Consider the following 26645-nt stretch of genomic DNA (forward strand, 5'->3'; position numbering starts at 1 on the left):
GCCCTTTGCCACTAGATTGGCTGCCTCAGGGGTGCCCATTGCGGGTGAAGCAGGTGCTGAAGTGGGCATGGAGGAGCTCAGCAGAGGCTGCTCTGGGACGTGAGGTGGGACAGTCTTCAGCACTTCCCCCTCACCCCGCCCCAGCCTGGGAAAAAAATCCCCTGGCATCTGCCCCAGTGTCCATCTGCTCTCCTCTTGCTCAGGAGGCTGAACTTGGCTCCTAGTCTGTCTTCTTGTCGAGCACCTGGTAACCTGGGCCCTCTCTGGGGTTTCTGAGGATCATTTGTATCCAGACTCCAGCCACACACAGGAGGCAGCGGCAAAAGGGTATGTTGCATTGAGAGTATTATGCTACAGAAGATAAAGCTGTGGGCACAGAGAGACTGCCTGAGCTTCAATCTCAGCCCTTCTCTAACTAGCTGTGTGACCTTGGGCACATCACATTCCCTCTCTGTACCTTGGTTTCCTTATTTGCAAAAGGAGCCAAAAATAGCAGCTACCTCATAAGATTGTGAAGATGAAATCAGCTAAAATAAGGCTATAATACGTGCACAGCACATAGTAACCTCAGCATTAGCTATTGCTATTGCGATCAGAGAGCCCAGCTTCTTGGCTTCCCCAGCTGACCTTGGGAAAATCTCTCTCCCCTGTGCCTTAGTTTCCTTCTCTAATATGGGGTTATGTTCTCTCCCTCAGTGTGGGAGAGAATGTAGGACTGAAAGGGATAAGGTGGGTGGAAGCGGGTTGTGTGTTTTGAGTTCCTGTGCACGTGGGTAGTGTTATCATTAAATCTGAATTCTCAGTTCTTAAAGGCAGGGGCAGGTGATTTCTTAATTTGCTTACCTTTGCAGAGAAGACAGACACTGGGGGCCATACAGCTCAGCAGATGCGGCCTTGGGCTGAAAACGGAGTGTCAGTCTTGGAGGCTACCCTAGGCCTGGCCATACTGCTGGCTTCAGGGCTGCAGGCTTGGGTGCATGCCTGGGGAGGGGCTGTTTGACTGTCCACAGCCTCCCTGTCTTTGGGGCAGTGTATCTCTGGGCATCATGAAACTGTTGGCCCCACTCAGTGGACCAGGAACCTAGCTCTGCACTATTTCTGGAAGCATCCTGATTTCACCTTTTGACCTTTGGGGGTGTCTTGGGCTCTGAGGGCAGCAGGATGGGATAGCTGGAAATAAAATATGGAATGGTAAAGCAAAACTTCCTGGTAACAAAACTTCCCTGGTGGAGGAGCAGGGCAAAGGGCCAGAGCTGGGGCTGGGGCAAGGGCAGTCTGCTCCCTGTCTTTGCTGGTGTCTGCAGTGCGCGAATCAAGTCCAGCTAGCTGTGTGGGTCCTAGAGGCCCACACACACCTCTGCTACCTCCTCCTCACTTTGCCTCCTCTGAGTGCAGCCCACCTGGGGATAGGCATCCAGTAAGCACTGAATAAGTGGATTTCCCATCCACGGTTCCCTCGGGCATAAGCAGAGGTGGAGGGTCTGGGCCCTCGCTGACCTGAGGGAGAGGAGACCCCTTTACAAAGGGTAGGCATGTGGCTCTGAGAGGATGAGCTGATGGCAGAGCTGCCAGGGCTGCTCAGGTGACTGCAGAGGGACTGGGCCTGTACCCTGCAGGGGGTCACCAGTGGATCATCAGGTTGCCTGCCTAGCTCAGCCCTGTGCACCTGGTAGGCAGAGATCCCCTAAAGCTGGTCTGACCCTGCCTCCTGGACAGTGAGTCCTGGGTATGCAGGATGCTCCCTCTCCTTCTACTTGGGGAAGGGGCCTTCTTAATTATATCCCCCTCCACTCACATGGAAATGAGTTTGGATTTTCTGAGCATACACCAGCTGACTGGGGGGAGGCAGCCCAGAAGACTGCTGGGTGGGGAAGGGGGAGAAGGGAGAAGGGAGGGGAGGGAGCCAGGCCAAGATGAAAATCCCCAGTGTTCTCACAGTAGAACAGTGATGGGGTGCTGAGTGCTCCCCACAGATGGTCGACCCTCTGCCCCACCCCCTCATCCCCTTAGGGGAAAGTATCTTGTTCCTGCTTGTAGGCTCAGAGGGAGCGTGTCCACTCAGGCCAGCCCATCTTCTGAGAACCACAGCCCTCGGGTCCAACCCACTTAGCTGGCAATTCGAGGTTGCCAGGTAGTAGACTTGTGTGTGCCCTCCAAGAGATCCTCCCTGACTTCTAGGCCATCCGCTGGGGAGAGCGGATCTAAGGCCCTGAGGGGACGCGGCCTGCACAGAAGACCACAAGTCTGTCCTGTCCCCGCCCTCCCGGGTTCTCCCCGCGGAGGTGCTGGGGAGGGGACGGCGAAGGTTCCCGGGGCAGCAGGCACTTCGCGCCCCTTTGCGCAGCCGGGAGGCTAGCAGGGCTGTCGGGGCGGGGGAGGGGCGGGGTGGGGTCAGGCGTTTGACTCCGCCTCCTCGCGCTGGGCTCAGCCTGCGGTCGGGCGCTGGCTCAGTCTAGGCTGCTCGCCGCTGTCGCTCCCGGGCCGCGGGATGACACCGCCTCCGCCCCGATGCGCCGCCCTCGGCGCCCCGCGCGCCCGCGTCCCCGGTCCGCTAGCTCGGTCCGGGTTCCCGCTGCGGCTGCTGCTGCTGCTGGTCTGGACGGCCGCCACCACCCAAGGCCACCCGAGGAGCGGACCCCGCATCTCGGCTGTCTGGAAAGGTAGGTGGCGCCGCGCGGCCGGCGGCGCGCGGGATCGGACGCCGTGCGGGGCGGGTGCGGAGTGTGCGGCACCGGAGGGAGTGCGTGAGCGCGGCTCTGCGGGTCTCGGGCTGTCCCCGCGGGGAGCGTGCGGGTGTGGGTGAGTGTGTCTGTGTGAGCTGGCACGCGGGAGCGGGCTGCAGCGCGGTGCCGAGCGAGCGGCGGGGCCCGGAGCCCCGGCTAAGTCGCTCCAAGTCCGCGCGCAGCCGGGAGCCGCAGCGCCGGGGCGCAGTGGGAGGGAGCGGGCCCCTCTCTTGGCTCAGAGCCGCTCTCGGTTCTCCAGGGCCGGGGCCTCTGTGCAGGAGCCTTTCTCCTGCTGGGACCCCCACTCAGGTCTCCTCTTCCTGAGCTGCGGGCTCTGCTGTAGCGCCCGGCCCAGGCTGGGCCGGCAAGTGGGGCGCGGACCCCTTGCCGCCGCCGCTGCGCTCCGGCTGCGGAAACAAAGACCCCGCTGCCTGCCCCCGCCCTCGCCCCGGCCCCGAGCGCGGGCCGGGTAAAGGGGTGGGCACCCTATGGCGAGCCGGGACACGATGCGGTGCGGAGGCTTGGGGCACCCGGGCGCTGCCTCTGCAATGCCAGGACCGGCCGCTCCCCCCTTGTCCGCACGTGGCACTTGTCACCAGGAATGGGTGCCAGCGTAGGGGGCAGTGCCCATTGCATGGGGGGCGGCCGCTGGGACCCCCAGGCGGTGGAGCTGGGGCAGGGGTGCAGCTTTTAGGCCGCGGTGGATATGTTAACCTGGGGGACCTGTCTCTCCCTCAGGGGCGCCTCAGTTTAGACTCCTGTACAATGGGACAGAAAGCCAGCTAGGTGGGGATTTGAGGCTTTCTGCTGCGAGGGACTGAGCTCCCCTCCCCTACATCACACACAAATGCCTCCCTGCCCCTAGGCCGACTGGGCTCTGTCCCCAAATTTGGCAGCCTGGTGGTCACCCTGTGGTGGTGGTGGACTGTCGGTGGGGGTTGAAGAGACTGGTCTGGTCTGGCCCGGCTGGAGCCCTTTGATGCCTGAGGCGGTTGGCAGGGATTGCCTGAGCCTGAGCATTATCTGGGGCAGGTATTCTTAGCAGAGAGAGAGTAAAAAAAAAAAAAAACCCACACATAAAATGAGTGGCCCAAACTGCGGCTGCAGTGGAGGAAATGTGACTTGTCCAAGGTCACTGGGCAGCGAGTGAGCTCACAGTGCAGACAGAGGTCTCTGATCTGGCACAGGACCAGCGCTGGTTCTGGGTTAGGGAGGAGAGAAGGATTTAGGCAGTTTTTTGGCCAAGAAGGAGAGACTCTGGGCGCCAGCTCTGCTACCCAGAGGCAGATATTCCTGGTGGGAGTGGAACAGGGCAGCTGGACCTCTGGCCATCTAGTCCTGGTGGACACCTGCACACCCCTCAGTCATACCAGCTCCAGCCCAGGCTTCCTCTGCCTTCCCAGCATCTTTGCCTTGCCTCAGTCCTCTTGGCTGTCCTGGGCAGCACAACATTTGGGCATTCTGAAGAGGACAAATGGCTATGTCTGAGTGTTCTGGAATCTCCCCCTGCACCAATCCCCTTGCATTTGGCTCTGCTTACCCCTATCCCCTAGTCTTCGCCAGATCCCTCCCCCCACATAATGCACACCCACCTCTTAGCAGTTAATGTGCACCTCTCCATCATGGGCACTTAGTCCCCACACTGAGGCTATTTAAAGCTGTTTTCAGTCCTCTTACCCACTTTCAAAGCTCCCAACCCAGCTCCACCTCTCTTTCCCCTGCACACTGTTCACTGCTGTAGCCACACTGTCTGTGCCCTCTGCTTGGTAATGGCCCACTGGAGTCCGCCAGCCCCTCACCTATCTTGTCCAAGGGCAGTCTGTGGTCTTCTTTGCCAGTGCCAAACGCCCCACTGACCAGACAGACTCTGCCATCAGCCTGTCCCCCAGGACCACCAGCTGGTGATGGTATGCCTGGCTGACAGCTGTCTTCTATTTCCTGTGGGATGGCACATGGCAGTCGGACACGAATGGGTTTGGGCAGGGCAAACCCAGGAGTAGAGTGAGAGGAGGACCCTCCAGCCTTGCTGTAGTATAGGCCTAGGTCCTTGTATACCAGTGGGTGGGGAGTACAGGAGGAGCTGGCCTCCAGGAACAACTAGATCAAGGATAATGGTGATTCTGGTGCCACTTCTGTTTGAGGCATAGATGGGGGTTTTAGTTTTAAGGCAGGACAGGTGTGGGGACCGGAATAGGTATGGAGGGTTCTTCTTTGTCATTTATTTTCTGCTGCTTGGACCCCTAATCCCTAGAGAAAGATTAGATCAGGGAGTTCTGGGAGGGTCCCAGCCTGCACTTGTCTGAATCTCGATGCCTCTCCAGCCTGATGAGTCCTGGCCCAGAGCAGCTCTGAACACAGAGAGGGATGTGCCAGCGCTGACCTGCTGGGTGCCCTTGAGCTCCGCACCTGTCTCTGACCCTCAGAGCTCACCAGAGCAGGAAAGGCTCTGGAGGTTGTCCTCCAGGGGCTGTCACTGACACATGGGCCAGTCAAGAATGTGAATGTGTGGGCCTAACCTCCCTGTAAGCAGGGGCTGGAGGGGAGCGGGTTGCAGGTGAGGGCAGGAGGTTGGCTTGCCTATGTAAGCTGTACACTCCTCTTGCACTCCATCCTTGTTTGGGGGAGATGAAGAAGCCCAGGAAGGTCCTGACCCCCAATGTCAGAGGTGAGCCAGCCTGTCCACAGCGAGAAAAAGAGCCCAGTCTCCACCCGCCTAGCTGGCTTTGCCCTCTTCCTTGTCTTGTTAAACAACAGGATGTTATTGTTGACTTGCCTGCTGCTGGGGGAGCCATTATGGGGCCTCTCCCTAGGGCAGGGGTTGTTGTCACCTTCTCCAGGGGATGAGGTCACAGCTGGGGCTCCCCAAGCATCAGCATTTCCAGTGGAAATCCTTGCCCCCTTGGGGACTTAGATGTGCTCATCACCTTCAAGGTGAACTCCCCGTGCGGAACAGGGAAGGAAGGCAATTCCCAGGAGGAGAGGGGGTGTTTCCTAAGCTGGGAGAAATGGGAGAGATGCCCAGTGATGTCACCAGAAGCTTCCTGCCAAGCTCTGTGGCCTCTCAGTCCTGGCTAGTGAAGATTCTGAGAGCAGTCTGGAGTGGGGTAGATGTTGGCCCAGGCCTGCGATGACCATGGTGTGGGGAGAGATGGGAAGGCGGGAGCCTGGTTCTGGTCTCAGCTCTGGCCTGATTTTCTGTGTGACTCTGAGCAAGTTCTTGCCTTTTTCTGAGCCTCAGTTTCCTCAAATGTCCAAAGCAGGTGGAGGGAGAAGCATATGCTTATCAGAGCACTAACCTTCTGGGATTCCTGACTCTCTGGGATGGGCAGAGGCTCTGGTGGCCTGTGCAAAGATTAGCTTGAGGAGAAATTGAAACCTGGGAAGTCAGGGGAAATCCTTGAGTTGTGTGTTCTTTCCTATCTTTTTCTCTCCTGAGCCGAAGGCTGAGGATCAACTGGAGAAAGCTGCTCATTGATTTGTGGCCTCAAGGATGGAGATAGTAATTCAGCATTTTTGACATTTGCTGGGGCCAGCCCTATGCTGGTCCCAGCGCTGGGCTTGGGGATCCAGGGATGAGAAACTAGACAAGTCTGTAGACTTCTCATTGTAGGTGGGGAGACAAGCTGGCAGGTCAGCCTGCAGTTAGGATGAAATGTGGCAGGGCCTGTAACAGAGGGCGGCTGTGGGAGTTGAGGAGGTACGTAACAGTCTGCTCAATCAAGGAGGGCTTCCTAGAAGAAGTGGTGAGTCAGGATGGGCTGGGGAAGAGAGGGACAGGAGGAAGCACCTGGTGTGACAGGATTTCAGATCCAAAAACTTCATCTAGGACCAGGGAGAGGAGAGGAGCCAAGTGGGGGCCTCAAAGAGGGAGATGTTGAGTCAGCCTGGTTCTGGGGGCTCCCGGAAGGTTTCTTGCAGGAGGGAACATCTGAGCTGGGCCACCTGACCTTCCACAGCCAGCCCAGCAGTGGGAAAGAAGGACCATGGCAGGCAGGGAGGGCCTCCTGTGTCACAGCTCCCTGATAGGAAGCTGGGACTGGGTCCAGAGAGAATAGGGCTTTCTGCCTTACTCCTGACCACAGGGGTTCTCCAGGTGAGGAGGCCTGTCCCTCAGCAGAGACTCTCCATGGGGGCAGGAGCTCCTCCAGCACCAGCCAGGCCCTGCTGGCAGGGGAGGGGCAGATGCCCTTTCTCTGAGCAGCTTCCCTTCCAGGAACCTTTACCTCCTTAGTGGGGGTGGGGATCACTCCCTGGGCGGACAGCAGCAGGGAGGGCTGGGCACCCTTCTTTGAGGAAGGCCAGGCCAGGGCTCTTAATGTGCAGGAGAGAAGCTGAGGCTCAGCTCAGGGGAAGGGGTCCAGTGAACTACAGGGGGCAGTGGTGGGAGTGGGTGACTCTTGGTTGGCCTCTGGGGCCCCAGCTGATGTCCTGTCCTCCACCCCCAGCCCTATGTCCGTCATTTTAGCCACTGCAGGGCCGTCTGGCTGTGTCATAAGAGACTGACTACACTTCCTCTCCTCTGGTTGGCGGCTTGGGGGCCAGAAAGCTTCCCCTTCTCTTGGTTTCCTTTTTTGGCCAGGACTGGCTGCCCCAGAAGTCTCCTCTCTCTCAGGATGGGGGAGGAGGGGACCCTCCTGGAGCATGGAGGACTGTTGCCCCTTGTTGGCCCCTTCCTCAGAGAACATGAGCTTCCCCCTTCCCAACCAGTGCAGGTCCTGAGGGACCAGGAGATCCATCTCCTCCCTGCCCCATGGTACTGGGCTCCCCGCTAGTCAGCCTCTAAGCCCTTTCCTGCCCCCGGCCGGGGCCCAGGCCCTGCTGTGTCTCCAGGACTGTGCTCTGGCCTCCTCAAGGCCCCTCTGTCCCTCCGTGTCGCTGTGCTGAGCGATCCTCCTAGAACACACGATGACAGAGCTGCTGCCGTCCCCGGTCCTGCGTGGTAGCCAGGCCCCACTCCCACCTTATCTCCCACACTTTTCCCCTCACCACTCCCCAGCTCCCTACATTTTTCTGCCTCAGGGCCTTGCCCTGCTCGGCCGCCCTGCACCCCATTCACCCTCCTCCTCCTTTCTCCCAGTTCTATCTCACTTCCTCTAAGGGACTTTCTTGGATGACTCCAGCCCACACAGCCTGATGGACAGAGCACGTCAGCAAACAAATGTCAGAGATGAGCTGGGCCAATCACACATTCCACAGATGGGGAAACTGAGGCCATAGATGACAGGGACTGACCCCAGGTTACCCAGTGAGACTGGTAGTGCTGGGACCAGGGCTCTGTCTTCTGCCCCGAGCCTACTCCTGGCCTCAGCTTTTGGCTCCCCCGACTTGTCTGCTTGTCTTCATGCTCTGTTCCCAGGCTTGGAGCTCCCTTTCCTCCTTGGCCAGCTCAGCTGAGCCTAAGATCTTCTTGCCCCGGCACTGTCTGCTCCCAGGAGCCCCACTCTTCATGACTGTCCTCCCTTCAGGATCTTAGATTTGGGCCAGCTCAACACACCTCTTCTGGTCTTTTCCTCGGGGCAGCTGGGCCTCAGGTCTCCAGGGCAGGTCGATCTGTGTCACAGTTTGGGCTAATCTGGGTTTAACCATCACGGCAGCCTGGGATTAGGCTGATCCTGCTGTGCCTCCTGCACCCCCTACTTCCAGACAGGGGCTGGGCTCTGTGCCAGCACCCCCAGGGGCAGCCCTCGTGGTGGAAGGCAGCCACCCCCATGCCGGGCCCTAGGTCTGTGTTCAGCTCTTCTTGGGGAGAGAGGAGGAGAAACCCCTAGGTTTGCCCTCAGGGAGCACACAGGTGCTTGGAGAGGTGCCTGCTGCCTGTGACTGGGGCGGGGTGGGGGGCACTTGAGGACATCAGGAACCTGTAGGTATAGCCAAGGACTGTGACAGAATGTGAGAGCAGGAAAGGTTAGAGTGGGGTGGTGCAACCAGGGAAGACTTCCTGGGGGAGAGGGAAGAGCCAGGCTAGAGCAAGGGGCAGGAACGTGTGGTAGGGGCAGAGTGTGACACAGGGAGCCGCTCATGTTGTTTGTCTTCTGAACCCCAAGCTCTGGGCCAGCCTAGTGAGGAAGAAAGGTCACCGTGATCAGCTCGGCACCCTGTCAGCTGCGCAGGAACCTGGTCTAGGGTGTCTCCTTGTCTGACATTTGAGTTTGGCCTACTCTAGTCCTGCCTGTCTCTACTTTCTGAGCTGCCTCCACTTGGCTAGCCCTGGCCTCAGCTTGGCTCAGGGACCGTGGAATGAGAGGAGGCCTGGCCTTCACCTTGAGGATCCCACAGTCCGGGTGAAATCCCACCAGACAGTGTAATCTGAGAGAAGAGGGTGTGTGCCAGATGGTGTGTAGCACAAGGTCACAGGAAGGACGGAGCTGTGAGGGCTGGAGTGGTCTGGAATACTTCCTGGGGCTCAGGGGGTTGAGGCTAGATCTTCAAGGACAGGTAAGACCATGTGCACAAAGAGAAGGAGACGGGGCAACCCGGGGGAAGGGAGAGCATGAGCAAAGGTGTGGAAGTGGCAGGGAGCCGTGGCAGAGGTGAGCAGAGATGGGTGGGCCTGGACTGTCTGGGAGACGAGTTGGGTCCTGCTGAGATGAGCAGTTGGGAGCCATGGTAGGTTCTTGAGCTGAGGAGCCAGGGGTGGAGGTGAGTGTTTCTGGCCAGTGCTGGCTGGGTGGGAACCTGGCTGGGCAGATAGTGAAGAAGGATTCATGAGCATACCCTGTCCTTTGCTGTGGTCCGTCCTGGACCATACCATTTTTTCCATTGTGGGCAGAGATCTCAGGCAGACTTATCTTCCAATTAGTCATGCTGATCAGCACTCAGTGCCCTGCTGCACCCCCATATCCCTCCCCTGCACCCTCCCACCTTGGGCCTGCACACGCACCTCGCTGACACATGCTTTCTTTAGGGCATCATGGATGGAGGTCAGGCCTTCATTGACCAAGTGGCCTCTGACCAGGCTCTACCCTCTCTGAGCCTCAGTTTCCTCATTTCTATGGGAGGGGCTGGCCTGGAAGCTTCTAAGGGCCTGTCTATGGATCACAGTGTTGTAAGCACAGATTCCAGAGTCAGCCTGCCTAATTTCAACCTCTACTCTACCACTTAGTAGCTGAGTGATCCTGGACAAGTTACTCAACTTCTCTCTGTCTTCCTGTCCTCATCTGTAAAATGGGGATAATGAGAGAACCCACCTCATAAGAGTTCAGTGATGATGAAATGAGTTACTATATCTAAAAATCACTTGGAATAATGCCTGGCACATGGCAAATGCTATGGAGTGGCTAGGTGGTGGGGATATCATCACAGTCATCAGCATCTTCCTTCTTCTTCAACATCTCTGATTTCTGAAAAAATGCAGCCCTGGCAGCCCAGCCCCTGCCAGCTCTCCCTAAGTGGCTGATCTGGCTGGCTGCCCTTGCTCTGGGCCTCCGCCCACCCTTGCCAGTGGCCCAGGCTAAGGGAGCTGGGGAACCGTTTGTTTCTCAACAGTCTTCCCGTCCTGCCTGCCTCCCTCTGCTTGGGGTGGTCTGGCCATCCTCTGCCCTGGCTCTGGGCCCACGGGCAGGCCCTGTACTCTGCCCATCCTCTCCTTTGAAGGAGCCACCAGCTGACCTTGGCCTCACTTTGGGGCTTTTGGAACCTGCTGGGCTGAAGAACGGGCGGAAGGTGGACAGGACATGGTGTTCATCCTGGGCTTCCTGCCTTCCCTGGGCTTGGAGCCTCCTCCTTGCTCCAGTTAGGCCTCAGTGCCAGCCTTCCCTCCCTGAGCCCCCAAATCCGGCTCGGCTCAGCCTCCCCATAACTTGCTCTCCCCCCAAGTCTTTGCCACAGCTGGTCTCTCCACCCACCAAGCCTCTGGTCCTTGGAGCACATGATGCAGTGCAGAGAGCACACAGCCCTTGCTGGCTCAGAGGGCTCTTGTTTTCTTGTCTATAAAACAGGGATGTAGACTCTTGTCCTGCCTTCTTTGCAGGGTGGTTGGGGGATTTGGTGGGCTAGTCGGTAGGGGCAGGTGAAGATGTGGCCTCTTCTGCTCCCTCCACCTCCAGAAAGCCGTCTCTGACTTCTCCAGCGCTCAAAATCCCACGCTTTCCCAAAATGACCCAGGAACTTAACCCTGATTCTTTTGTGATTTGTTCCCGGAATCATGGTGGGTCATAAAACCTAGACCTTAGCAAGTACCAGCCCCTCCAATCCATAAGGGAGGACAGTGAACTCAAGAAGGCCCAGCCCCTGGGCACAGTCACAGCCAACCAGCCAACTGGAGCACAAGGCTTCTTGGAGCCAGGGCTCAGGCCACACGTGAGATATGCTCCCCCTCTACGCATCACTGACCTTGTGGGGAGCACACTCCCCCTCAGTCCAGCACACAGCTTGTTCTTCCCTGGCTGATAAAGAGAGGCAGACGCCCCCGCTCCCCCCAGTACTGCCTTGAGGGTACGCCACCTGCCCCAGCACACGGCCCTGGCCCTGCTCGCAGCCGTCTGGGACCTTGCCCTGCCGAGTGTCACCAGCACCCTGACAGCAACCATAACCCCTCCTTAGCATGGGTCAGAGCCACTCTGGAAACCAGGTTTTGGTGTATGAGGAGCAGTTTCTCACATCCTCGTCCCTGGCTATATGGGGAGAGACGAAATCACTGAAACATTTACTCCTTTGCCCCCACCCCGGTGGAAAGATTTCCTCTGCCGCTCGGCTCTGACGGAGCAGAGTTCCATCATTAGTCACTCCTTTGGATTTGAGGCTTTAATTGCTGAAAACCCCTGGGAGATCAGGGCCCCCCATGGAAGGTAGGTGGGTGGGTGATTCCCTTCAGTTATCAGGTTGATGACATCACCTAATGGGCAAAGGAGGGAAAGGTAGAGAGCAGGATATGATACAGAGAAGTAGAGAGAAGGTGATATACTATAGCTTTTTGCAGGTCAAGAGGGATGTGGTCCTGGAGGGCTGGAGCTGGGTGATGGGTACCAGAAGCCCTGAGCTTTGGCCAGGCATTACCCCTACCTCCCTTGCTGTGTACCTTGGGCCAGTAGCACAGCCTCTCTGGCCTCTGTGCTCCCTCAGCTCAATGACTTAGATCTTCTCCTTTCCACCTTGACCTGTGGGGTGTGGGTTCCAAAGGCTGGAAAGGCTGCAGGCTAATTCCTGGCTTCCACATGGACCGTCCCTCTTCTCTCTCGGCCAGGTATGTGGTAGGCAAGGGTGTGAAGTGGGCTGGGCCATGCCGGGTGGAGTGCAGCTGTGGGAGGAGGTTCCTGCCAGATGTGGAGGTTGGTCTGACTGGTCCCTGCTCTGTGCCCTGGGCCTCTCTGGCTGCCTGACTCAGCCATTCCCTGCCGGGTTCCCGTGTTCCTGCTGTTCTCAGAGCCTGCCTCAATGCCCACTTTCAAGGGCTCCTTGAGGTTAGCATTCCAGGCCTGTCTGATCAGTGGGTCAGGTTGGAAGGCTGTCCCTGCCGAGACCAGACTGTGGGGCCTATATCTTGTTGCTCCCTTCATATGAGGACAACAACAACCCTGTATTCCAGCCCCTACTCCACCCTCCCCTTGAGCAACTCTTTCAAAAGCAATGAGGATATGGGGATGACAGGGACCAGAAGGTGACAGCACCAAGAGTGAATGAAAGGAATGATGTTCCACCAGGCAGGTCTGCATTAGGAAAACCCACCCTAAAGACGTGCAGACTCGGCTGCTGGGACAGTGGTGGGAGGGTGGGGCCATGAGAGGAATCTGATCCTATTCGTTCTAGCAGTATCAGAGCCCCATGGCCAACCTGGCTGGGGGCTGTGACTAGAGGGGACTGCCTCTCACACCCAGCCATCTTCTTGATCTTCATCTCCAGCTGGGGCTGGGCCTGGGCCTTGCTGGTCCTGCCATGTGAGGAGCTGGGGGACTCAGAGCGGGCCATGGAGTCTGGCCAGGTAGAAGGCAGCCTGAGTGTTCTCTTTTTCGGTCCAGAAGGAGCAACTGGTTCAGAATCACATGGGGGTGGGGGGTTTTGTGCCCAGCCTGCTTCTGGGGCCAGGCCCACCCTGGGTGTCCCTAGCCCCCTCCCCTGCCTGAACCCCTGGTTATTCTGGGAGCTTTTAGCTACCACTTAGTCAGCCACTAATGCGTCAGGCCGGGGAGTGAGGGGGGAGACACAGTGCCAGACGGTGCTCCTTTTAGACATCCAGAAGGGGAAGCAGAGGGGACTGGTCAGGCAGGGGGAGTGGGGTGGTGGGGGGATGCTGGAGGAGGGGAGGCTCTCCCAACCTGGCCAAGCTTGATGCTGGCCTTGCTGGAATGGAGGAATGGGCAACACTGGAGACTGACGGACAGTGGGTTGGTGTATCCTTGGCCTGCCGCACCTCTCCTCCCCCATCACACTCAGGGCCTCAGCCCACCTTCCTGATTCTTCTCTCATTAGGTCTCTGTACCTACCATATAGTCAGCTTTCCCACCTTTGCTCAGGCTGTTCGCCATGCCTGGAATTCTCTTCCTGCCTGTTCCTGACCCATCTAGTTTTGATCTGCCTTCCCCATCCCTTTGGATTCATAAGCAAGCAAAAAGGCGGATTTAGGGATGCGGCACTTTCTCCTGTGGCTGGGCCTTTGTAGGGGCAGCCCCTGGCCTGCTCAGCTCCTGCATGGGCAGGGCCTTGAAGGCCACCCCCTCCCTGGCCCAGCCCTCTCTGTGTCGGTGCCATGGGGCCATGGATCCTGGCCACGAAGGCTTGGTGCTGCCTTCACTTCCAGGCAGCCCTCCTGCTCCTGAGCCCCCAGCCCCCCGCTCCTGCGACCTGAACAAAGCTTCCTTTCATGTATTCATGGAGCTGCTGCCGCTCAGACACTTCCCCGGCACAATCAGGCCCTTTGAGGGCCTCAGGCAGTGCGGGAGCCGGGCTGGGGCTGGGGTGGAGAATGGGCCGAGGCCTCGTCCTGGGCCCGAGCTGGTGCCATCCCCCCATACACATCACCAGGCACAGAGCCGGGGGTGAGGTGGGGTGGGAGCTTGAGGGTCAAGGGAGGCAATGCTCCTGGGCTCCTCTTTGTCCTTCTGCAAATGGGGGGAGCAGTCCCTGCCTCCCTGCCTCCCGGCAGCTGCACCCAGGATGTGAGGGGACCTGGGCTCAGGCTTGCAGATCAGTGCAGAACTGTCCTGGCCCTGGCACTGCAGCCCCCCTGCGCCACACCCAGCAGCAGGCAGCCCTCACCTGCCCTTTGTGTCCTTGGAAACACTTTGTGAGCAGCAGAGTTCTTTGCCAAGATGGTTTTGCTTGAGAGTTGTGGAGGCTTGCTTTGGTGTGCCTGTCTCACCCCTCTGACTGGATTCTAGGGTCGGGCCGGGCCTCCCCCTCAGACCTTGTTCTCCAGGGCTAGGCCATGCCTCTTCCATCAGGCTTGACTCCCCAGGGCAAGACTCTGTCTCCCCCATTGGACTAGACTCCTCAGGGCAGGAAATGCATCACCTCCCTTTGACAGCACTGCAACCCCCACAGGAGATCTGTCTCAGGGCCCACTCCGGTGCCTCTTTCCCCATGACTGGAGCTCTGTGTTGGCTGTGCAGGCCCCTCCTCTGAGGCCTGGGCTGAGGTGACTGGTAGAGGTGGCCAGCAAGGACTGAGGGGTGCGGCTCCCTTTGGCCTGAGCGTGGGGGGACTTCAGATCTTAGGCTCTAGCCCAGCATCTCCAGATGCGGACATGAAGCTTTTCTTGGCCACCTAGCTGGCTGGGGGAGTGGGCGGGGAGCTGGGGCTGCAGACTGTTTGGATCCCTGGCTGGGCCTTGGGGACAGTGGCTACTGCTCAGGCTGCAGGTGGAAGGGGAGCCATGGGAGCTGAGTCAGGAAGTTCGCCTGTCTGTGGCCTGCTGACCCCAGCACTCTGATTTTCTGGCTGGAAAGGCCTGGGGGCCTGAGACCTGCCAGCCCTGCCTGAGCCTTGGGCAGTACTCCTCCTCCCACCCAGCATGGAGCTGGGCTCTCAGCCCCTTCCCTGCACAGCTGGGGATGAGGGGGATTGAGCCTCGGGGTGAGGAGCCCTGACATCCTGAGCTGCTCAGGCTGTCTGTGGAGTGCCCGAGGAGAGCCAGGTGAACCCCAGGGCAGTGAGCTCAGCACTTCTCTATGGCTCATGATGCTGGCATCTCCCTGAACACTCCTGAGAACTGATACTCAGTCTGAACAAGCCAGTCTACCCTGCCTCCTAGTGTGACCTTGGACTAGTGTGTCCTCTAGGGACCCTCAGTTCCGGCCTCTGTACAGTGAGCCAGGCCGCAGCTGAGGTGAAGACTGACAGTATCTCACTTCCAGGGATGACTTGGCCTTGCAGAGGTGTATCTTAAGGAAAGGGAATGCAGGTGTGGGTAACATGGGGTGTAGTGCTCCTTGCCCCTTGTTGAATGCAGAATCGGTAGGAATGGCTCAATGGCAGCAAGACGGATTTGGGGAAGACTTGAGGAAATGGCAGTTCTTTTTTGTCTGGGCTGGAGTGTGTCCTGCTTGGGTGTCATTGCTAGGCTGGCTGCCCCTGAGTTTGCTGCAGCTGAATAAGCAGTGGTCAGGCCGAGTTCCTGGGTGAGGCCCCAGGCTGGTCAGAAGTAGGAAGATGCTATCTGTGGCTGATTGCTGGGGGCACAGCCACAGGCCGTCCTGTCCCTATAATTTAGTCCTGCAACCAGGACAACCTCAGCAATGTCACCGGAGATGAGACATCTTCTCCCCGGAGGCGGTGGCTGCAGACAGTTTCTTTTTTGGGTAAAATTGTCCTGGTCAGCCCTTCTACTTAAAGGCCCAGGCTGTGCTCTGTGAAGGGCTCCCTGTCCCAGAGTTGCTGGGGAGGGAGGGCTGATCTTTACCCCCACAGCAGGCTGGCATTTCTGTGGAACCAGGCCACAGCAGGTCAGGCCGCAGAGTCCAGCTGGGGGCAGGAGCATGGGTTCTGATTCAGGGCCTGCTACTGACCGTGTGACCTTGAGCTGCCCCATTCTGGACCTCTGTTTTCCCAAGTAAAATTGGAAGGAGTGGACGTTAAAATTCCTCTCCAGCTCTGATCTAAGCTGACTGGCTCACTAAGGGGCTGCAGTAGGCTGGGAGGGGTTGGAGAAGGCTTCCTGAAGGGTGGGATGGGGTTCTGAGCAAAGTGATTCCTGGGAACCTGAGCTCTAAGTGGGGTGCTCAGAGGCCCTGCTACCTGCAGGGGGTGAAGGTGGCTCTTGCTATGCCCTGGGAAGCAGAGCACCTCACAGAGCAGAGCCAGGGAGCCCTGGTCCCTCCTGCCAAAGCCCAGCCCTTTAGGAACAGTAGAGTGCATCTGTGTGTGTATGTGTGGGGTCTGTTCTTCCCAGGGGTCCCTAAATCCTGCCACTACCCTGAGGTCACACATATTATAGGGTAGGGGCCATGGCTTTGGGGTGAGGACAGCTAGTTGCTGGACCCCACCATGCGACCTCTCACTTCTCCCTCCCATGGCTCTAAGTCCTGGCATCGTCCTAGCCCAGACCCAAGCACTAGTTGCCAGGCAGGTACTGGTGTGCCTGGGGGTGGAGGTGGGGCCAGGATCTTCCTGCCCAGGGCCTAGTCTCAACATTTCTATCAATTGCCTCCTCCTCAGGCCGCGCAGGGCAGGACCGGGTGGACTTTGGCTCAGCCGAGCCTCACACGGTGCTTTTCCATGAGCCAGGCAGCTCTTCCGTGTGGGTGGGTGGACGCGGCAAGGTCTATCTCTTCGACTTCCCTGAGGGCAAGAACGCCTCGGTACACACGGTAAGCCTGGACCTCTCTGCCAGCCCTGGGGACACAGCTGAGCCCACCCCCATCTCTTTTCTGATCTCCCTCCTGGCCTTGGTGAGGGGCCTCGGGGAATCTGAAGGAGCTGGCATCTCTTCCTAAGCTGGTCCTCCCTTCGTTATATCCTGTAAATAGTCCTTGGGAGGCTCCCTAAAGGTAGTCCAGATTGGGATGGGTGTTGGGGTGGTATGGAGAAAAGCCTGGAGCTAACACCCCATGGCCCCTGTCTTCTGAGATCTCAGGCTGGCCCTGAGCTTCAAGCTTTGGCTCCAGGCATCAGGCTGAGCAGCCTGTGTGATCTTGGGTAAATCACTCACCCTCTCAGAGCCCTAGTTTCTCATCTGTAAAGTGAGCTTGTCCTAGGGATGCATGGAAAGCACTTACAGGGGCAGCTTGCCCTGGCACAGTGGACTAATGCTTTCCGCCTTCCTCCTAGGTGAACATTGGCTCCACGAAGGGGTCCTGCTTGGACAAGTTGGTGAGTCAGGGGAGGGAGTGCAGAGGGGAGGCTGAGTTCCTTGGAAAAGGTATGGGAGTCCCTGAGAATCTAAGGAAGGAGTCTTGGCCCTGCCTTGGGAGCCCTAGTCTGGGAGTTGAGAGGCAGCCCTGCTCTAGGGTTCCCAGTCTGAGAGGGAGACACACTTCTTGTCTGGGGCATCTGTGTCCTTCCTCTGTTCCTGGGGGGCTGGACTCAGCTGCACCCACTCTGGGCTCTTCTTGGGGGCTGCCTCCTGTGCACAGACTTCTGATGCCTTTTTTCCTAAGTCTGAGGGTCCTGGTGCTAGGCCTGCCAGGGCCTCCAACCGACCTGTCTCCTTTTCCTTCCCCCTGCAGGACTGTGAGAACTACATCACGCTCCTGGAGAGGCAGGGCGAGGGGCTGCTGGTCTGTGGCACCAATGCCCGGCGCCCCAGCTGCTGGAACCTGGTGAGAAGGCCCCTCCCCATGTGCCTTCAGCTCACCCTCGTCTGGGGGGGGGCTTCTGCCCCTGATGGTGGGAAGGAGGTGGGGGAACTTTGAGGCTGACTTCACCTTGTATAGAGTCCCTGGGAGGATGGGGACCCTGGCTGGGAAGCTGGCACCCAGGGGAGGCAGTGGCCATGGGATCATGTGGCTGTCTGACCCCCTTGGTCTCTCCCAGGTGAACGGCACCGTGGAGTCGCTTGGTGAGAGGAGAGGCTATGCCCCCTTCAGTCCAGATGAGAACTCCCTGGTTCTATTTGATGGTAGGGCTGTGACTGGAGCCCCGGAGGGCTGCTGCCCTAGCCTGGGGGAGGGTGGTCAGCTCCGTGTCCCGTGGCCCAGGCCCTGGGGTGGGACTTCTAGGAGCTATCTGCTCTTACCCATGGCTCTCCCACCATACCCAGGGGACGAGGTGTACTCCACAATCCGGAAGCAGGAATACAATGGGAAGATCCCTCGGTTCCGTCGCATCCAGGGCGAGATCGAGCTGTACACCAGTGATACTGTCATGCAGAGTGAGTCAGGCTCTGCTGGGCTGAGGTGGACAAAGGAGTGTGAATGTGCAGGGCGGCAGATGAGATCTTCATGTTCCCTGGGAGGGCTCCTGGAAGGCTGCTGGGGCCACAGGCCATCAGGAAAGCAGGAGCTTGGTACAGGCCTAAGTAGCCAGAGCTGAGGAGTTAGCCTGGCAGGGAGCAGGGGAACAGCAGAGACAATGATGTGAAGACAGGATGGGCCCAACACACTCTGGGAACAAAATGCAGGAAGACCCAGGCCCAGTGTGGGGTCCCTGGGAGCCATAGTATATCCCTCTGCTGAGCTCATGTGGGAGTAACACCCCCACCATCCTCATTAGGGCTCTGCCAATTAGGCAGAAGTGACATAGGGGGCCCCAGGGACCTCCTTACAATCCCCAGGCATGAAGTCATTGATCCTGGGCCGATGACACCTTTGTATGAGAGAGCAAAACAGGTGTGGGTTCGGGGTGCAGAGTCTCAGGGCCCTTAGGGTGTTGGATCTGATGTTCTGAGTTTTATCCCAGATCTGATTTGCCCCACAGACTTGGGGCTTGTGCAGGGTTGGGGTGAGTGCTCTGAGCAGGCTCCCCAGCCTCACACCCATTCGCCTGCATCCCTGGCAGACCCGCAGTTCATCAAGGCTACCATCGTGCACCAAGACCAAGCCTACGATGACAAGATCTACTACTTCTTTCGAGAGGATAACCCTGACAAGAATCCTGAGGCCCCTCTCAACGTGTCCCGCGTGGCCCAGCTGTGCAGGGTGAGCGAGTGGCTGAGGGGGCAAGACTGTGTGTCTCTGCCTGAATAGGAGTGAGTGAGTGTGTGAGTGCCTGTGTGCAAATGTGCATGTTTGTGTAAAGGAGTGTGTGAAACGTGTGAGTCTGTGGGATTGTGGAAGTAAATGTGTGTGTACAAGAGTGTGCATCTTTGGGTGGGTAAAGATGGTTAGGCTCCTGTGCATGTGTGATAGTGTACAAATGTGTATATTCGTATGAGTGTATATGGGTGTGTGCATGAGTATGAAAATGTGCTTAAGTGTGTGTGTGTGTTTCACTTGCATGAAGGTGCTGGGATTGTGAGTCCATGTCACGTGTGTGAGTGTGCATGTGTGAGAGTGGGCAAATGTGTTTCTGAGCTGCTCTGCTCTGTGGGGACCTGATACCCTTACCCTGCAGGTCCCCACTGCTGGCCATGTGCTCTGGGTCAGCCAGGCCTGCCGGCTGGAGCCTGACCCAAAAACCTGGCCTGAGTCATGGGGCATCTCTGCCTTGTCCCTGGCAGGTCCTGGCCCCTTTCAGAGCCTCCCTTCCTCCTCTGAAGCCTGGGTGCTGGCATCCCTGGCAGCAGGTGCCTCAGGTGTGGGATAGCCCGTGGGAGTGCTGAGTGGCCTCCTTTCCCCTCTCCCCTTCCAGGGGGACCAGGGTGGTGAGAGCTCATTGTCGGTCTCCAAGTGGAACACTTTCCTGAAAGCCATGCTGGTGTGCAGTGACACCGCCACCAACAGAAACTTCAACAGGCTACAGGACGTCTTCCTGCTCCCTGATCCTAATGGCCAGTGGAGGGATACCAGGGTCTATGGTGTTTTCTCCAACCCCTGGTGAGTGACCCTCGTCCTGGGGCTGGCATTGGTTAAATGTCCAGTAGGGGTTGGAGGGCGTGGGCCCTGCTGAGGGGATGGCTGACGTAGCATGATAGGGACTCCAGGCTCAATCGACAGGGCTGTTGCTGGGCCTGGGGCAGGAGACAGTCAGTGCTCAGGGAGATGTGTGTGCTGGTATGGTTGTGAGTCTGTACACATGGGCGTGCATGCACATGCCGTATGCATATTCATGGCTGCACCTGTGTCTGTGTGTCCACCAGCTGTGTGCTCAGAGCAGGGGCTGGGCCCTGGGAAAAGGCTGCTGAGGCCTCTCGGGGTGCTGGGTGCTATCACACCTGCTTGGGCACTGCCTGCTGTCTGAGAATTCACACCTCTTAATCACTCTTATTGATTGAAAACAAGGCAGGCAAAAGTGTTGAGTGTGTGTGGGGAGAGGTGGGGGAAAGGGTGGGGAAGCCAAGGCCCTGTGGCTCCTGTGTGGGTGGACCCGGCCGGGCTGAGAAGGAGACATGGTTCTGGCCTCCTTGGGTGTCAGTGTCCTGCAACTGTGCCCAGAGAGGTTGGAGAATCACCCCCAGGGATGCACAGGTTGGGAGTCCTCCTGCCCTGGGGTTGGCCTCTGAACTCAGTGATTCTGTGACAGAACACAGGTTGTAGTTTTAGATGGCAGCAAAAAGGAATTAGGTTGAACTTCCTTCCCTCTCTCCCTCAATGGTGTTTGGCCCCCAGGATAGTCCCTGCCCTCATGGAACTCTCAGGCCAGGGAGCTTGGTGGGAAGGCTGCGTTTGTCTGCAGCACCCTGTCTGGTGCTAGGCTGGCCTGGGTGAGTGGAGGTGGGTGGGTCTTGGGCCTCCCCTGAGGTGGGCTCTGTGTCCCCGCAGGAACTACTCGGCTGTTTGTGTGTATTCCCTTGGTGACATTGACAAGGTCTTCCGCACTTCCTCACTCAAGGGCTACCACACGGGCCTTCCCAACCCTCGGCCTGGCAAGGTGAGCTGTGACACCCGCCATGACCCAGGCCCCAGCCCCACCTCCCCGTGACCCCACTGACCTGGACCTGTTCTTCTTGCCCAGTGCCTCCCAGACCGGCAGCCGATACCCACAGAGACCTTCCAGGTGGCCGACAGTCACCCTGAGGTGGCGCAGAGGGTGGAGCCCATGGGGCCTCTGAAGACACCATTGTTCCACTCTAAGTACCACTACCAGAAAGTGGTCGTCCACCGCATGCACGCCAGCCGTGGGGAGACCTTCCGCGTGCTTTACCTAACCACAGGTGAGGGGCCACCTGCAATCCCCTGGGTCTGCTTTGTAAAAATGGATATGAAAGGTATAAAGAATAATGCAATTAACATCAGGTTGGATCTTTCTACCTGGAAAGAAGAATTCAGTGACTAAGCGCTGTCAGGGGTTAGTGGAAGAATCAGGCAGGTAGGACTTCCTGGAGGAGGTGGGGGCAGAGGGAAAAGGGGAAGGCATCCTAAGATGGGAAAAGAGCAGGTGCCAGGATTCAGAGGCAGAAATGTGGCGAGTCTGAGCAAAGCCAGTGCAGATTTGGTCCAAATGTCTTACTCATGAAGATGGTAGGAAGAGCTATGGAAAGTCAGGGAAAAGGACCTGGTCACTGGGTATCCTGTGGGTCTCTGCCACGGAGAATAAGGAAGTCAGACCCTCTTCCTGTCTTTGGGATTATGCAAGTGTGAGGAAGCATTTGATGTGGGGTGCAAAGAGTGTAGTGAGATGTGAGGAAGGACTTCCAGATGACAGAGCCTTTGCAGTCTTGCAGAGGACTGCAGGGGCACCTCCTCTTCTCTGGAGGAGGCTTCCCTGGGGAAGCAGGGTCTTGCTGACCCCAGCAGCTGGGTGGGATGCTGTGAGAGATGCCCTTGCATTCTGGGAAGCTTCCAGCCATGGAGGAGGCAGCCCTGAGCTGGGTTTATGGCAGCTTCCTGGTCCCAGGCCATGGGCAAAGGGGGCTCCTGGCAGCAGGCCTGGAGGTGAGTGTTGGCAGGGCTGCAGGCCTTCCTTGAGACTGGGTGGTGATGCCATCAGAAAGGGCACTGTCTCCCTCAGGTGCCTAGCACCTCTGGGGCCACACAGTCCAGGCCTCAGGTATGCTCCTCATTTGTTCACGCCAGCTACCCCCACCCACCATGTGACTTCCTCCTGTTGCTTCACCTTGGGGTTTTCTAAGGGTCATTTGTTTCTAAGTGGCCTCATTTGTTTGGTTCCTGGAAGCCTCTGGGACAGTAATTTCCCACTGAGCAGGGCCTGGCTTCTGGGTCCTGAGACCCCACCTCTTTACTCCTCCATTCATCCTCGCTGCACTCACTGGCCCCTGTCCTTGCTCGCCTCCAGCAGCGGCTGGCCTAGCTGTTGTGGTCAGCCAGGGGGACGTTGGGGCACGGGGATACAGGAGAGGAGGGGTCACACATGCAGGACTGGGAGCTGGGCTTGGGCCGAGGGAACCATGGGCTCCCTTCCTCCAGACCTGGGAGGCCAGCACACTTGAGTGACGAAGGCAGCTGTCTCGATTCTCCCTGAGGGCCATCAGAGAGACACCATTTTGGAGCCTGTAGCAAGAAGAATTGGGGCCAGAGAAGAAATAGAACTTTCTAGGCCATTTGCAGAGAATGGGAGGCTCTCATAGCTGGGAAAAGCCATGGCAGTCTGTCATGGGGCTGTTGTGGAAGGAGGAGAAGGGCATTGTGTGTATAAAGGCAGTGACTGGGCTGGGAGCTAGCTAGACCAAAGGAGCATCGGGCCCCTCCCAGAGCTGCAGAGCGGGGCTCACAGACACTAGAGGAAATTCTTAGGCAGGCGATCATCTGCTCATCTGACTGCTTTTTTGGGGCAAGTGATGCCCTGGGAAATTGGGAGGGAGGAAGAGGGAGGTAGGCTATTCTAGAAACTGGGACAGCGGGTGAGGTGGGATTGGGAAGATGCAGGGGTCAGGATGCCTACTGGTCCCCCACAGGTGTGAATGGAGAGAGCACCGGTTTGGGAGGCAGCAGCCTAATATGTGAACCTGGGAATCCCTATGTGGAATCTAAGGTCCATTTCAGATCCAAGATTTTATAAAAATTAAAAAATCCCCTAAGACTAAATGCAATGTGGGGTCCTGGATTGGATCCTGGAACAGACAAAAGGCATTAGTGGAAAAACCCGTGATATCCCAGTAAAATGTGTAGTTGAGTTAAATGTGCCTTGTCAATTGTTTGGTTGTGACAGATGTGCCACAGTTACATAAGATGGTGATGTGAGGGGAAACTGGGTGAAGGATATCTGGGAACTCTGTACTATCTTTGCAACTTTTCTGTAAATTTGAAATTGTTCCAAAATAAAAAGGTTGTTTAAGTAATCCTCAGAGAGTCCAGGAGGCAGGGGAGTCAGAGAAGAAGCTGAGGGGTGGCATTTTGATGCCTGTGGGTTCCAGTCACCAGCTGTGTGACCTTGAGCAAGTTGCTTAGCCTTTCTGAGCCGCATTTACGTGTCTTCGAATTGGGGAAGATAAGACCTCCAGAGTGTGGAGGATTAAAGGAGGCAATGCTAATGTGTAGGGCAGATGTGGGGCGCTTGGGACTGCTGGGGTTCTGTTCTTCATGCTCCAGCTTCCCCTGTGGCCTTGGGGAGCCCTGGGCCTCTTGGGAGGGCCTCCCTGGCCCAGCCTTAGAAACTTACTGGGTTGCCCTCGGGCACCCATGTCCCTCCCCAGTCACGCCCTCTTTTCCCCACCCCACCCGTCCTGTGACCCTCATCTGAACCATGACTTCCCAGCCTCCCTCACCCGTGTCTTTCCTGGGCCAGCCCAGCCTAGAGACAGGCTGCCTGGCTCCGTGGTGGGACTCCTGCCCCCTGACCCTCTGCCTCCCGCCCACAGACAGGGGCACCATCCACAAGGTGGTGGAGTCAGGGGAGCGGGAACGTAGCCTCGTCTTCAACATTGTGGAGATCCAGCCCTTCCGCCACGCAGCTGCCATCCAGGCCATGTCACTGGACGCTGACCGGGTGAGCTTCCCCATCCCCACCTCCACCCCTTAGGGCTACCCAGTGATGGCCAGCTGAGGACAGAGATACTTTGCCTGTGATTTGCATGTCCTTTCCAGAGCCTCTGGGCCCCAGGGCCTGCCAAACATTTGGAACTGTGTCCTGGGGCATAGAGCTCAGTGTCGGCATGGGAGCCCTGGCCTGACTGAATCCTATTCCCTTTTCAGCGGAAGCTGTATGTGAGCTCCCAGTGGGAGGTGAGCCAGGTGCCTCTCGACCTATGTGAGGTCTATGGTGGTGGCTGCCACGGCTGCCTCATGGCCCGAGACCCCTACTGCGGCTGGGACCAGGGCCGCTGTGTTTCCATCTACAGCTCCCAAGAGTACGTTGCCCAGGATCCCTTGTTCCCGGGAGAAGGTAGACGGGAGTGTGGGTGGTGTTGACGGGCTGCAGGAGGCAGCCCTCTGGACCCTTCTGGCCAGACCCTCCTCTGGTGGACACAACTGCTGATACTGGGTGGGGGGTGAGGACAGAGGAGGGGCCAGACCTGCAGCTTCCTGTCTGCTTAGCCTCTCTCCTCCTTCCAACTCCAGGCCGGTGCTGCAGTCCATTAATCCAGCTGAGCCACACAAAGAGTGCCCCAACCCAAAGCCAGGTACCTGATCTGGCCCTGCTGGGGCCCCAGTCCAAGGAGGGTGGTACAGCCATGTCCCATTGCCCTGTCTGAGGGAGACATGGTCTGGTCCTGGCAGCCTCAGGCAGTGGGACAGGACGGTCCTGTGGAGGGAACCCCCTTGGTGTGGGTGTGGTTGGGAGACGGGTGGGGTGAGGGAGGTGGGGAGAGTAAGGATGACACTGGGCGCCAGTTTCCCCATGTTCATTTAGAAGCCTTGGCCTTGGAGGCCAGTCAGTAGGGGAGGACACAGCCTGCCCTGAGAGCCCTTGGCCCCTCCTCACAGTGGCCTCCCATCCCTCCCCAGATGAGGCCCCACTGCAGAAGGTTTCCCTGGCCCCGAACTCTCGCTACTACCTGAGCTGCCCCATGGAGTCCCGCCATGCCATCTACTCATGGCGCCATGGGAAGAATGTGGAGCAGAGCTGTGAGCCCGGCCACCAGAGCCCCAACTGCATCCTGTTCATTGAGAACCTCACAACCGACCAGTATGGCCACTACCACTGCGAGGCCCAGGAGGGCTCCTTCTTCCATGAGGCTCAGCACTGGGAGCTGCTGCGTGAGGACGGTGCCACTGCTGAGCACCTGCTGGGCCACGCCCGCACCCTAGCGGCTTCCCTGTGGCTAGGTGCCCTGCCCATGCTTGTTCTTGCCCTCTTTGTCCATTAGGGCCTCATGGGGCTGGGCATGCTGCAGGCTTCTAGTGCCAAGGGCACTAGAAAAGTCTCACACCCAGAGCTGTCCGGGCCTGGGAGCTCCTTAGCCACCACTTCTTCCAGGGGGACTGCATAACCCGATGGGTCACCAGGCCTGGAGATGGCCAGCCGCGGGCGGCTGCTGGGCCTGGGTCGGGTGGGGGTGTGGGAGCTGGAGAATGAAGGCACTGACTGTGAAGCTGGGGCATTGGTGACCCAAGACTTTATCCTCCTGAAACTGTTTTTCAAAAACTCCTCCTCAAACTTGACTAAATGCAGTGATGCTCCTGGCCCAAGAGCCAATTTGGAAAGGAGAGCTGGGACCCCATCTCTGGACCTTGGGACCGAGACCTGAGTCCTTCTGGACTCGCTATACCCAAATTGCCCCCTCACCCTCCCTCCTGCCATGGCTGGGGGTGGCTGGTGTTCCTGCAGGCCCAGGGCCGCCCTCTGCGGCCACCTCGCCAGCCCTGAGCCCACTAGGCAGCCGCCTTGCATGTTTATTGAAGGATGTTTGCTTTCCGGACAGAAGGACGGAAAAGGCTCTATTTTTATGTTAGGCTTATTTCATGTATAGCTACTCTGACTGCATCTGTATGAAAATACCAAAACTACATACTGGGGGTGGGGTGGGAGAGGGAGGGGCTGGGGAAGGGATGGATTGTGGGGGGTCCCAGTCGGAGGCTCCTGGGGATGGGATAAGAGGCCAGGGATGGGCATGGTTTCAGGGAGAACGGCATGAGCTGACTCTGCCCTGGAGCCCAGTCTGAGGGGACATCGTCCAAACCCTGGTGTGAGGGTGGTTATGGGAGGGGGTGGGGTGAGGGAGACAGGGGAAAATGAAGGAGAAAACTGAGCCCTAGGTTCACCAAGTTCATTTAGAAGGAGGAGCCAGGTCCTCGGGGAGGTTCCAGGACTCTGCCCTTGGCATTGGGGGTTGGGGGGCGGGGGGGCCCCTCCCCTCCCCTCAGCCCCCTTCCCCAGGGGCTGTGCTTCCATGCTCCTAGCCTCCCACCTTCAGCTCAGGACATGTTATAACTTAGGCTAAACTGTGAATTCCGGTGGGGACGGCCTGGGCCAAACTCTCCAGGTGGGCGGCTCTGCCCCCGGCCCTGTCCAGGGATTTCAGCAGAGAGCTGGGCCCCTCTCTGGCTGTGTCAGGCCAGCCCGGGGCAGAGCCTGGGGCTGGCGGCCTTCCAGCTTCGGTCCCTGCATCTCTTCTCAATGCACTTTAATAATGTAACATATTACTAATAAACAAGCTATTTATTTACCTGTGCCTGCTCCTTGCCTTCAAAGCCATTCTAGTCAGAGGGTGAGGGTGGGGGCTCCTGTTTAGGACTCAGCGCTTCCTGCTTGTGTGAGCATCACTGGCCCTCTCCTTGGAGCCTTAGAGCTGAGGAGACACTCAGCAGGGCTCCAAGCCAGTGAGAGGCAGGAATGAGATCTGAACCCATGGCTCCTGAGCAGTGCACAGCCTGCTGAGCCTTTGACCCCGGAGCCCAGGCAGCTCCTGCACCCCACCTCCCCGCCGCACACCTGGGGAGCTGGCCTTTCCCCCTTCCCCGCCTGTACCTCCCCCAACTTCCCTTGGGAGGCCTGGCCTGCCAGCTGTGCTAAAAACAGCCTCTGGCCTCCCTCCCTTCAAGGGGCTCATTCTGGGAGGGAAAGCTGATGAAATAGAACCTGGTGGGATAAACGTGTGGTGATCGAAGTGTGTGT

The 26645-nt window shown here is 58.1% G+C and overlaps 1 protein-coding gene across 1 annotated transcript; it reads left to right on the forward strand.

The window, feature by feature from the left end:
• Positions 1–2444: 2444 nt before the first annotated feature.
• LOC124233128 (semaphorin-7A) lies at positions 2445–26645 on the forward strand. Its single transcript, XM_046650259.1, has 14 exons — positions 2445–2660; positions 16311–16462; positions 16923–16964; positions 17321–17413; positions 17628–17712; positions 17854–17964; positions 18591–18730; positions 19383–19567; positions 20453–20561; positions 20646–20844; positions 23449–23576; positions 23783–23937; positions 24149–24210; positions 24536–26645. Exons 1-14 carry the CDS (start codon positions 2489–2491, stop codon positions 24895–24897), a joined length of 1995 nt encoding a protein of 664 aa, XP_046506215.1. The 5' UTR covers positions 2445–2488; the 3' UTR covers positions 24898–26645.

Source organism: Equus quagga, unplaced genomic scaffold, assembly GCF_021613505.1.
Source record: "Equus quagga isolate Etosha38 unplaced genomic scaffold, UCLA_HA_Equagga_1.0 153_RagTag, whole genome shotgun sequence".
Taxonomy (NCBI): Eukaryota; Metazoa; Chordata; class Mammalia; order Perissodactyla; family Equidae; genus Equus; species Equus quagga.

Bases quoted from the DNA above. Each gene is read 5' to 3' on its own strand.
- LOC124233128 (XM_046650259.1), top strand. From the start codon at position 2,489: ATGACACCGCCTCCGCCCCGATGCGCCGCCCTCGGCGCCCCGCGCGCC. The intron at 16,965-17,320 runs GTGAGTCAGGGG...TTCCCCCTGCAG, and splicing joins GGTCCTGCTTGGACAAGTTG to GACTGTGAGAACTACATCAC. The intron at 17,713-17,853 runs GTAGGGCTGTGA...CACCATACCCAG, and splicing joins CTCCCTGGTTCTATTTGATG to GGGACGAGGTGTACTCCACA.